The following is an 11,248-nucleotide window of genomic DNA, read 5'->3' as shown; positions in this document are numbered from 1 at the left end:
CTACTTCTCACGTGATTTCTCTCCTCTTTCTGGATGTTCACGTGAACAAGCTTGGAAGCCTTTGAAAAGATCTTCAGAATCTGAATCTCGAGTATCTGGAAACAATTTTAACTATCTCGTGGCTTTTCCAGAATCTATAGGGGTTCTCGTGTTTCTAATTGAGTTAAACATTAGTTACAATGAAATAATTGTGTTTACTGATTCTATTGAGCGCTTGGAAAAGTTGTAGTTTCTTATTTATAATGAAGATTTCACATTTAAAAGAATATAATTAGCCATTGTCCCAAAAGTACAAAGAGAGGTGGATAAGAATAGGTCTCGTTCACCGCAAAACCCTTAACAATCTATTGCGTGCGGTTGTCGTTGTAGAGATCTTCATCTGATGTGAAGAGACATATCTCGTCAAGTTCCTTTGCGAATGTAGCGTTGAGGGTGGCATCCTGCGGTGGATAAAGCCTGTCCACGAAGGATGCGCAGTGACCGATACCGAAGTTGTGCGCACCTGAATATTTATAAATTTATATAGCATGATCACCAGAATAAAGTCAAGGAATGAATTGAATTTATAATTTATTATAAATCATGGGTCTTAGCATTGAAAACCGACCTGAGAGCGCTACAAGTTCCGTGAAATTATCGAAACCGTTTTCAGTGAATATGGTCATCGATACAGTCACATTTGATGCCGGACTTGGTATACTGGCCAAAGTCACCGTTTGATTAGCAAACGTTAGGCTGTCTCTACGTCCTAGGGGTACTAAAACTCTGGTCCTCCAGCCTGTTTGTGGGAAAAAACTAATTGCATTCGTAGATTGAAGGGTTTAATTATGATAGTAGCATAAGTTTTTTTTTTCAGGAACAACATCTACCTTTTATTTGGAAGAATCGTAGTAATAATCCTCTTACATACGCAAATACACAAAAACATGTTATAACAACCGAACATACCACCACACCACCTACCGTAGCTGACTAGAGGAGCATAAATTCATTGCAATACTAGAACACAGATTCGAATCAGGTGGAGAGGAAGAAAACCGACCATACCACCCCACCACACCACCTAATCAGGTGGAGAGGAAGACAACCGACCATACTACCACACCACCTACCGTAGCTGACTAGAGGAACATAGATTCATTGAAATAGATAAATCCTAATGAAAATGGGATTAAGTTAGATTTATGCAATGATGCAACGGTGGGGTAGTCGGTTGCTTCGCACCCCGGGATCTCCATAGTGTCGCTGCGCTGTAGTATTTCCTGTTCTATTGTGATTGTCCTCCAGATGTGACAGTTTGATGTGATGGTTATCAGCTAGGTTGATATGTATAATGTATATATAAAAAAAAGAGGGTCCTATATAGTTTTTTCTAGGAACTAGTCCTTCCCATTAAAAAAAATGAGATTAAGTTAGATTTATCCAAATTACTGATTTACATATGTAAATTTCATTTTGTTATGTAATATCATATAAGGTAAAAGAGTTAAAAAAATAATAAATTAGTACCATATATTAAATTAATGATTGATTAGATGTATTTTCATTTTAACTATTAAATATCACTTTATTCTCATCTAACCAATTATTAACTTAATGGAACCAATCTTCCAAAATCTGATTACAGATCCATACACGAATGTGAAAGGATTTACAGAGCGGCACACCAGTACATTGCCCGTCTTTCTCATATCATTCTTTCTCAAGAATAATACAAAGCTATATAAAATTAATCCTTTCTATTTAAAACCTCTCTGATATTAATCGTTTCTATTTAAAACTTGCAAATTTTCTAAAATATCCTAACTGACCATGTTTAACAATATCTTTTCAAAAATTAATCCTACTGACAAAACCATCTTACTACCTCAACAGAAGAGATTATTCTTTAACAATGTCTATGAACTTTTACAGAGATTCAAGTTATGAGTTCAAATACACACCATATACACTGCGTAGGACGCCGCTAAAGCCAGGATATCAGCGCAAGAAACTACTCCGCTGCGTTCGGCTTCTACTGCTTCTTTGATTTTGTTCACGATCTCGAGAGCCGCGGCTCTGAGAGTTAGGCTTGGAGTAGCTTGCTGCTCGCTCGGGTCACTAGACGTTCCGTTTAGCAAGACCGATGCGTCACATCCCTGACAGAAGGTTCAATAATTTTAAGACGAATATGACGTTATAGGCAATAGAATGACGGATGAAGTCCTTTTACAAGTAGAGAAACCAAATCCTCTCGTTAAAAATGTTAAAGCAAATATCATATAGAGTTATGGACATGTCCACATTACCTGCACGAAGCAGTCGTGGGAAAGGAGTCGCAACAACCCTGGCGCCTGAGTGATATTTTGTTTCAACAGCGGCTGAAGAGTAGATTCCACAATTGACTCCAACCCGGGACAGCTGCCATTGTAGAATGTCCAGAAAAGCCCATCCAGACCAGTAAAACAGTAGAATGCGAAAGGAAATAATGAGTAAAATACAGAGAACAGACTCATATTGTATTTAGCTGAAACAGAAAAGAGGACCATCAAAAGAAAACCCTGTTAACGCAGAAATATACCTGTTAAATGAACCCTGAAAAATAATCAGCTTCTGAGTGGATATGCTGTCAAAGCGAACACGTTTACTCTCGATTTCCAAGTTGAATTGGTCGTCGGAACCCGCTATGAGCTTACTGTGGACAGAGGAGTTTGCAGAGCAAAACCAAAAGTCAGGGAAGAAGAACAGTGTTGGCCAAAAGTCAGGGAAGAAGAACAGCAACAACAATTTTGAAGAAATGGGAAAAAGCAGTAAGGCAAATCAATTTATATTTGGAAAAAACAGTCACACTTCAAATCAACTTGTGAAAGTGTCTCACCTGATCTAAGAGAACAAGTTAAAAGTGTTCACAATTGTTGATGCATAGGAAAGCCTATCGGCCTAAAAATGAGTTAAGGTTTCTGTAATTTATATTAAGTTTATTGAGGATAGTTTTTGGCGAAATCACATCAAAATTTATTTGTCATGCGTTTTGAATTAGCAAATATGGTTCATGGTCAAAACAAAATGAATAAAGTTGAATATCCGTGATCTGATTATTCATCTTGTTAAACCAAATTCACTGGTTCCAAACATTGACCATTAAAATTTTGAAATAATTTTCACCAAAAACTTTTTCAATAAAAATAAATTAAAATTATTATTCTCTCAATCTTTTTAAACAATTAGCCTCCTGCACATTATTAAAATCAATCATTCATTATATTGAAAGTAGTAGATCATGCAATTAAAGAATACATGGTGGATAGGCTAGAATCCTGCCATGGCGGATTGAAAAGGAGGCGTGAATCCTAGTTGCGTCGCATAACATCGAGGAAGTGGACGTGATGCCGGATACCAACCTTGATGTCTGGGGGTTTTAAGACAAGAACGCTATTGTAGTCACGGAAGTCACGAACGTTGCTGACGTGGTCAAAAAATGGTTGGACAAAAGAAAACGAAAACAAATCTTTTTGATTTGCTGAATTTGTCATGGTAAACACATCACAAGAATATTTCTAAAATGTTTAACATAAGTTTATATAAAATTATAAATTTTATTTATTTAAAATATAAAGTTAAACCACATATTATAAAGATATAATAACATTTATATTTTAAAAATAAATTTTTATATCAAAATTTCAAATAAAATTTATCATATTTAAAAAAACCATAACATATTATTATCAAATTTTATATCATTAAGAAGATAAATTTGAATAAACACTATAACACATTCTCATCAAGTTAAGAAGATAAATTTGAATAAACACCATAACATATTATCATCAAATTTCCGTACCATTAGGAAGATAAATTTGAAATGGAACCATTCTTTTGTAGGTTCGTCGACGATATATTTATTGAGTACCCAATTGTGAATTTTAAGTTCTCTATCATTTTGTACTCAGTATTTTGGGTCCTAGACGAGTTATCCTATCCAGTATTTTGCCAAAGTCAATTCACTTGGTCACTCCAAACTTTTATTGTTAAGTTTACTTGCAAGTATTGGATTCTTATGGGCCCTTGCCAATGATTGCTCAGTCGTCGAGGAGATGCACCAAGGGCGTCTTCTTCGAGACAGCGTCGACTATTTGGGTGTGAGTCGATTGCGAATTTATTTGATGTTGTTTCTATGGAAGTGTGAAAGGAAATCCGCATTTTGGAAGCAAAGAAATTTGGAGATTGGATGTATCACTCGGATAATAAACTCTGTAGTGGTAACACCAAATCGGTGTCATACCCATTTGGTATTTTGGGTCCTAGATGAGTTATCCTATCCAGTCTTTTTCCAAATTCAATTCACTTGGTCACTCCAAACTTTTATTGTTAAGTTTACTAAAGGTATTGGATCCTTATGGCCCCTCACCAATGATTGCTTAGTCGTAGGGGAGACGCACCAAGGGCGTATTATTCCAGACACCGTCGACTATTTGGGTGGGAGTCGATTGCGAATTTATTTGATGTTTTTCCTATGGAAGTGTGAAAGTAAATCCGCACTTTGGAAGCAAAGAAATTTGGAGATTAGATGTATCACTCGGATAATGAACTCTGCAGTGGTAACACCAAATTGGTGTCATACCCAGGTAAACTGAGGAAGAGAAAATTATATTTTCTTCACTCTATATCAACATACAGACAAATGGTGCTCCGAGATAAACAGGTATATAACTACAAACTCTTTGCAGGCCAGGAGGATTTGAAGAGGATACTAAGGGATATTCGTTATGATCTAGATGACATTGCGGTTAGATTAAACAAAATGTAACATTATATAATCTTAGATTCAGACACTAACTCAAATGCACCTTAGAATAGGGAAGAGGTTATAAATGCTCCACCAATCAATATAGTCAATGTAAACTCCTCTCGAGATTACCCGATCATCTTGGACGAGTGAGTCCATCTCTACTTTCTTTTCTATCTTATGGTTTCATAGTCGGTGGTTGTTCTTATGTTCTTTTTTTGTCATCTTTATCCTTTATGGTACTTGCTACTAGTGGGTAAAACACTCTTTTATCAACATCTATGGTCTTTTGTATTTTTAGAAATTCAGCATGTCAAATTGTTCACACTTGGGTGGTTGCACTTTGTTCTATTTTCATCAAGTTATTAGTCATTTAACCAGGTCAACACTGTGCTCGGTCAAGTTATTAATTATTTTTTTGGATATTAATAGAAATCAATGGTCAGATATTACCAAAAAAAAAAAGATTGAATATGAAAAGAGAAAACTTGATGGCGCATGTCAACAAAACAAATAAAAGTGTTTGCCTCAAAAATTAAGAGAAAATCAACATTGTAATCTTGTCATATAGTCTCCCAATTGTCATGTGTATTAGCCAATCAAATAAACTTTAAAATGTATAAAAAGTCTAAAAAAATAAATAAAGGACACATTTTAAATGGTCAAAAATCACACTGAGTGAGAGCACATGTCATTAATGCACGTAAGTTGAGAGTCTTGAACTTACAACCATAAGAATGGTCATTCACATATAAATGGTTAGAAAACCATGGTAAATGATATTTATCACTTTTTTATGGTATTTAAATGGCTCTCTAAATTATTGCATCTAATAAGTTTTGAAATACAAAATTAACTAAACATATGATTTCAATGTATTGGCTTGAAAATTCAAAAAACTGAGAGATAATATTAGTATTATTTAATTGATACAAACATGGTGAAAAATATCTCGTTAAATAGAACAAAAAAATTAATTAAAATTTATTTTAAGTTTTAAAACATTATTTATAATATTTTTTAAAAATAAAATTATAAATATAAAGATAAAAATTATTATTCTTTTTAAGAAATGTTTTTAATATAATGAAAAGTTTGAGCCTTGAGGAGAAATTTAATGAGATATTATGTTATGTAAATTATAAAATTTAAATTTTCCCATTAATTTATATGTGTGAATATTAAGATATTTAATTTTAAAAGTATTAAAAATAATAATAATAAATGCTAAGTAGTTATAAGATTCAAGACCAACAAAAATATATATCATACGAACATTTAACCATGTCCAATTTAATGTAAATGGTTATGTATTAAAAAAAGGAACACTTAAAAGAGAAAAGCACGTCAAAAGCACATATGACTGAAGTGACCCAATCTTTAGATCATAATGAACAAATCTAAAACATGTAAAGCTTATCACGAGGCTCCATAAACCCAAAGAGGAAAAAGGTTAAATAGTCCATGAAAGTGAGTATAATGCAATAGACTATACCTCCATAACATTTAATTAATATTCACTGGATCGTGGTATAGTGAGGTAATTCACTATTATAATATTTAGTGAAATACAAGGGTTATTTGGCACATGGACGTATCAAATATATTTTTAGAAATAGGTTGAAAACAAAAAGGAGGATGCAAATGTGTGAGTGAATACAGACAAGTTAATCATTTTCTATCTTATATATATAAATAAGAGTAATGTAAAATATTGATAAAGTTTTTTAACAGGGAGCGAAGATGTTTTCTAAGTTAGTTGATGTAATTAATTTTGATTTTTTTAATACTTTATTATAATTACGTCGTAAGGTGTTTTTCTCTGAAATGAACTTCCCTAAAATCTACGTGTCATTCCGGTGTGTCGTTAGATTATGTGTTAGACGATTAGAAGATTGTTAATCGTTCGATCAAGGGAAGGTAGAAGATTGCAAACCCTCGCCTGAATGCTGCTAGATCGGAGCCTGAAAGATTTGCCTGGGGTACCCTTTTCGTCTTCTCCACTCTTGCTTCCCTGTCGCAAGAGCCTGAAATGGTTTTTCCGATGTCCTCTAATGCAGAGCAGATTGTGTCCTCAGTTGCTCCTAGAGCACAGTGCCTTCTTCAACCTGTGCCTGACTCCGGATTCGTAGGGGCAGGCATTAAATCTGCCCGGGAGAAGCTGCAGGGTTGGTTGGAGGGAGCTCGTCGCGAAGCTCGTGTAATCAGTGTATATGGTAAAGGGGGTGTGGGTAAGACATCCTTGATCAAAATCATCTACAATACCTACAAGAAAGAGGTCAGTCGTTTCTTTGATCTCGGCATTTGGTTTACAGTTTGTGGGAACTTTGAAATTGAACAGTTGCAAGCTTCCATTGCGGAGGCTCTGAATATAAGTATGGAGGAAAATGATAATCTTGAGACGAAAAAGATGAAATTGAGTGCATCTCTAGACAAAAAGAAATTGCTTCTTATATTGGACAACATTGAGAAGGAAATAGATCTTAGTGAAGTGGGCGTCAGAATTGGGGATAATACTGGTAGCAAACTCTCAGTCTCCAGCCGCAGCACACAAGTGATTGAAAAGATGGGAGCAAAGGATTACTCCCTAGAGATAGAACCCTTGTCCTTAGATGAAGGTTGGGACTTATTTAGAAAAGGAGCTTTTGAAAATGAACCTGAGAATGATATTGTAGAGGCTAGAGCGAGAGAAATTGCCTCGGATTGCAAAGGCTTGCCGTTGGCCATAAATGCAGTTGTTGGAGCGATGAGGTTTAAAAAAAATGAGTATGAGTGGAGCCATGCTTTAAATTCGATGAGAAAGAGAGATGCTTCTGTCCCAACAAATCTCAGGGCCATTGACGCAGAGCTTTATCAGGTGTTAAGATGGACTTGCAATGAATTGTCAGAATTCCATCTAAAGATATTTTTTTCTAAATTGTGCAACATTTCTGGAAGATAAAGAAATTGTTGTGGAGACGTTGGTGCAGATGTGGGACGCGGAAGGCTTCCTCAACAAGCTAGTGACACCTTATTTTATGGATGTTGGGCGGCAATGCATTGATGAACTGGTAAGAAGGTGCTTGGTGGAGCATGTGGAGTATATTGTTGATGATGACTATCACACTATCGAGTATTTAAAGATTCATGAAGCTTTTCGTGACATGGCAATTGACATAGGCCAAAAGGAGGGAACATGCTTATTTGCAGCAGGTCAATAGTTGCAGAGCTTTCCAATTGACAAAGTTTCCAGGGATTGCAGACGAATATCGGTGGGTTATAATGCTATTCGTGATCTGCCAAATGATTTGAGATGTTCAGAACTGAGGAGTTTGATTTTAGCCTCCAATATTCATTTGGAAAAGATTCCAGAAGAATTGTTCAACAATACCCCGTCTCTTCAGGTTTTGGATTTGTCATCCACTCCAATAAAAGGATTGCCAACCTTGAAGCAACTTCAATAGCTTCAGTTTCTCAACTTGTCTAACTGCTCCAAGCTTGCTGATTTTCCTAACAGCCTCTGTAGTATCCTGTCACTTAAAGGTTTGGATTTGTCATACACTCCAATAAAATCATTGCCTGAGAACTTTTGTAATCTATCTAGTCTTCAAGTTTTGAATCTTAATTCTTGTATAGAATTGGATGCACTATCGAATAAAATAGGAGGTCTTCAGAATCTAAAGCATCTCAAGTTGGATGCATGCTTTAGTCTCAAGAAGATTCCGGAAAATCTTTCTCAGCTCACTTCCTCTCATTTTGCCATTAATGGAGTCTACTTGTGCAATGAGTGTGGAAGATCTCTCAAAGCTCTCCAGTCTCATGGAGCTGACAACGGTGGTGAAATCAGAAACTGCACTGGGTATAATGGATGAGATGAGAAGCTTAACATTAGAATGTGACAACGATGCTGATGCAGGTGCAGATAGAGATGGTGCAGCCCCTGAGCGTGGTATTCTCCAAAACATAGGGAATATGAAGAAATTGCAGGATTTTCATCTCATTAATTATCAGCAGGCAACTCTACCCAACAGTATTTGTAAGTTACAAAATATCAGAGTGTTACTTTTGCGCTCCTGTTACAGATTGGAGGCTCTTCCTACCTTGGAGGAGACCAAAAGTGAAATTGCAATGTCCATCTTCACAAAAGCACATACAGTAAATCATAGTTGTAGGTTATGATATCTTTACTGTGTGCATATGGATGCCTAAGTATTTTCAGTTGAAAAGCAAATCTACATACTAATTCTCCATGGCTTAACAAAGATGTTTCTTCAAATGTATCTAACTTAGGGAAATCTAGTATTTGAAAACTACTTAACTAAAATCTTTCCCTCGCCTCTGGTGAAACTGTCATTGAAATTTGTTGTTCAATACTGGAAAACTAAGAGGCGTTGCTTGGTTATTTAAACCACAAGGAGAACTGACAGATATGGTGGAAATGCAGATCAAAGTGGAAGAATGATACACTGCCTTGCAAATGCTTTCAGCATTAACTACTTGTGTGCTGATTAATTCTTTAAAGTTTCTTCAGTTTTTCAGCTCAGAGTTCATGTTTGCTCTGTTTTACCAATTTTTTTAGCTTTGGGCTTTTGAAAAGTTGCACCTCAGGATCTACGTTTGCTCATTACCAATCCATTAGCTTTGTTACTGATTTCTATAAGGAGATGCTAACTTTTGTCACATGTTACAACCGAGATCTACCTCTAAGCCACAGGCCAAAGTGGCCCATCATTTTATTTTCTACGTTAATATAAGTTGGGGTTTTGATGATTGTAATAACTTCTGTTTCTCTTCTATGGGACATTTTGTGCAGGAGTTCAAACGGTGTATATAAATAGAAAGATGCAGAAAGTGACAGTAACGGGATATGTGAAGCTGAACAAGGTACTGAAGAAAGTGAAATGCACTGGGAAGCGTGCAGAACTGTGGCCATACGTGCCATACAGCTCAGTTATCCAACCTTTCTCTACTCGGAATTATGACAAGAAAGCCCCTGCTGGGTTTGTGAGGAAAGAGAGCTTCAACACCAGTTCTGTCTCCAACAGCCAAGATGATCAATACGCTACTAACATGTTTAGTGAAGAATTTCTGCTATTCTCTTGTAATCTATAGGCCCCCAAAGCTCCTCATAGATAAGAATATTTGCAGGATGTTAATATTGTTATAAGTTTGTAGTAGATGTGGAATGACTCACTTTTGTGCTACTTCTCATCTTCAACAACAAGAGTTTCTGTGGTGAATGAAGGGCTTACATCCTGTAAGTAGAATCCATGTCCTGCCTTGTGAAGCAGCTCTCCACTGTGATAGCGATCTTTGTAATGTTTATGGTAAATCCTTTAGAATGCTATTTCATTCTATAATATGATGGGATTCACTCTACAAGATTAGGGGATTCACTCTACAGAGTCCATGTCATGCCTTGTGAATCAGCTCTCCACTTATGTTTATTTTCTCTGTAATGACCCTAGTAAATCCTATAGAATGAGATTTCATTCTGTAATATGATGGGATTTCACTCTACAAGATTGGTTTCAGTTTTACTTGTATTGTGGTATATGAAATTTCTCAGTTTTACTTGTAATATGATGGGATTTCATTATGTAATATGATGGGATTTCCCTCTACAATATTAGCTACTAAATTTTACTTGTATGGAAAGATTACTACTTTCTTTGTTCAATATTTTATTTTAATTTTATTCATTTCAGTCTATTATATTATATTTTATTATAATTTTGTTCATTTCAGTCTATGATATTTTATGATATTTTATTCAATTCTATCACATTGTTTTTCGAAATTATAAAAGTAAAGGCAGCTTCCTGTTTTTTGAAGTTAGAAATTATAAAAGCAAGGCAGCTTCCCTTTTCTGTCATTAAAGGTATCTTTTGATGCAGAATAAATATACCATTTTTAAATATTTAAAATTCAAAAATATTATTTAAATGCTCGATTATCACCAAGCTTCTTGACTTTAAACTTTTATATGGCCACAAGTGTCATCCAGCTCATGGATCCACATTAATAAAGTGGATATAGTTAAGACAGGTATATGGTATATGATTTCATATTGATAAAGTATTTCCAGTTAATAGACGAGTGTAATTTGAATTTAAAGTGGATTTTTTTCCATTTTCAAATAGGTATGTAGATACAGAACACTATGCACGAAGATACAGCGTTCTTTTATGATAAAGTAAATTTAATTGGAACAACTTTTACTTTGGTATTTTATATTTTTTAATCCTTTATCACATAATATCATAATTATAATTATGAAAAATTAATTCAATTTCAACCATTACTTTCTCACCCACCACATATGTCCAAAATGATTATATATTTTCAATCTCAACCTCTCCTTAGCAACTTTTTGCATATGTCCAAAACTGTTCATCAACTTTTTGCATAGGTCAAAAAAGGTTTGAGATGATCAAATCAATTTCAACTTTCTTTCAAAGTTATGCTTATTTTTAAAATGCCTTTACTATTAAGATGTCC

General features: G+C 34.9%; 2 protein-coding genes across 2 annotated transcripts; one reads left to right on the top strand and one right to left on the bottom strand.

The window, feature by feature from the left end:
* Positions 1–344: 344 nt before the first annotated feature.
* LOC149237696 (cationic peroxidase SPC4-like) lies at positions 345–2,495 on the bottom strand. The gene is made up of 4 exons (XM_089369357.1): positions 2,289–2,495; positions 1,951–2,138; positions 608–699; positions 345–502 (listed from the first exon to the last, which is right to left on the bottom strand). The coding sequence occupies exons 1-4, from the start codon at positions 2,493–2,495 to the stop codon at positions 345–347; spliced, it is 645 nt and encodes a 214-aa protein (XP_089225483.1).
* Positions 2,496–6,800: 4,305 nt separating this feature from the next.
* Positions 6,801–7,968, top strand: LOC149237695 (putative disease resistance protein At5g05400). The gene is made up of 2 exons (XM_089369356.1): positions 6,801–7,625; positions 7,738–7,968. Exons 1-2 carry the CDS (start codon positions 6,801–6,803, stop codon positions 7,966–7,968), a joined length of 1,056 nt encoding a protein of 351 aa, XP_089225482.1.
* The last annotated feature ends 3,280 nt before the right edge of the window (positions 7,969–11,248 follow it).

This window comes from Pinus tabuliformis, chromosome 8 (genome assembly GCF_031772625.1).
Source record: "Pinus tabuliformis cultivar Carrire ecotype Pingquan chromosome 8, CPIR1, whole genome shotgun sequence".
NCBI classification, from domain to species: domain Eukaryota; kingdom Viridiplantae; phylum Streptophyta; class Pinopsida; order Pinales; family Pinaceae; genus Pinus; species Pinus tabuliformis.
The sequence above is the reverse complement of the archived record's forward strand: the minus strand, read 5'-3'. Positions and strand labels throughout refer to the sequence as shown.

What these genes read in the sequence shown, in the direction of transcription:
- LOC149237696 (XM_089369357.1), bottom strand. Translation starts at nt 2,495, where the DNA reads ATGAGTCTGTTCTCTGTATTTTACTCATTATTTCCTTTCGCATTCTAC. An exon ending in TTAGCGGCGTCCTACGCAGT is followed by an intron (nt 700 to 1,950) that starts GTATATGGTGTG and finishes GACTTTGGCCAG; the next exon opens with TATACCAAGTCCGGCATCAA. An exon ending in GGAACTTGTAGCGCTCTCAG is followed by an intron (nt 503 to 607) that starts GTCGGTTTTCAA and finishes ATAAATATTCAG; the next exon opens with GTGCGCACAACTTCGGTATC.
- LOC149237695 (XM_089369356.1), top strand. Translation starts at nt 6,801, where the DNA reads ATGGTTTTTCCGATGTCCTCTAATGCAGAGCAGATTGTGTCCTCAGTT. An exon ending in TTGACGCAGAGCTTTATCAG is followed by an intron (nt 7,626 to 7,737) that starts GTGTTAAGATGG and finishes ACGTTGGTGCAG; the next exon opens with ATGTGGGACGCGGAAGGCTT.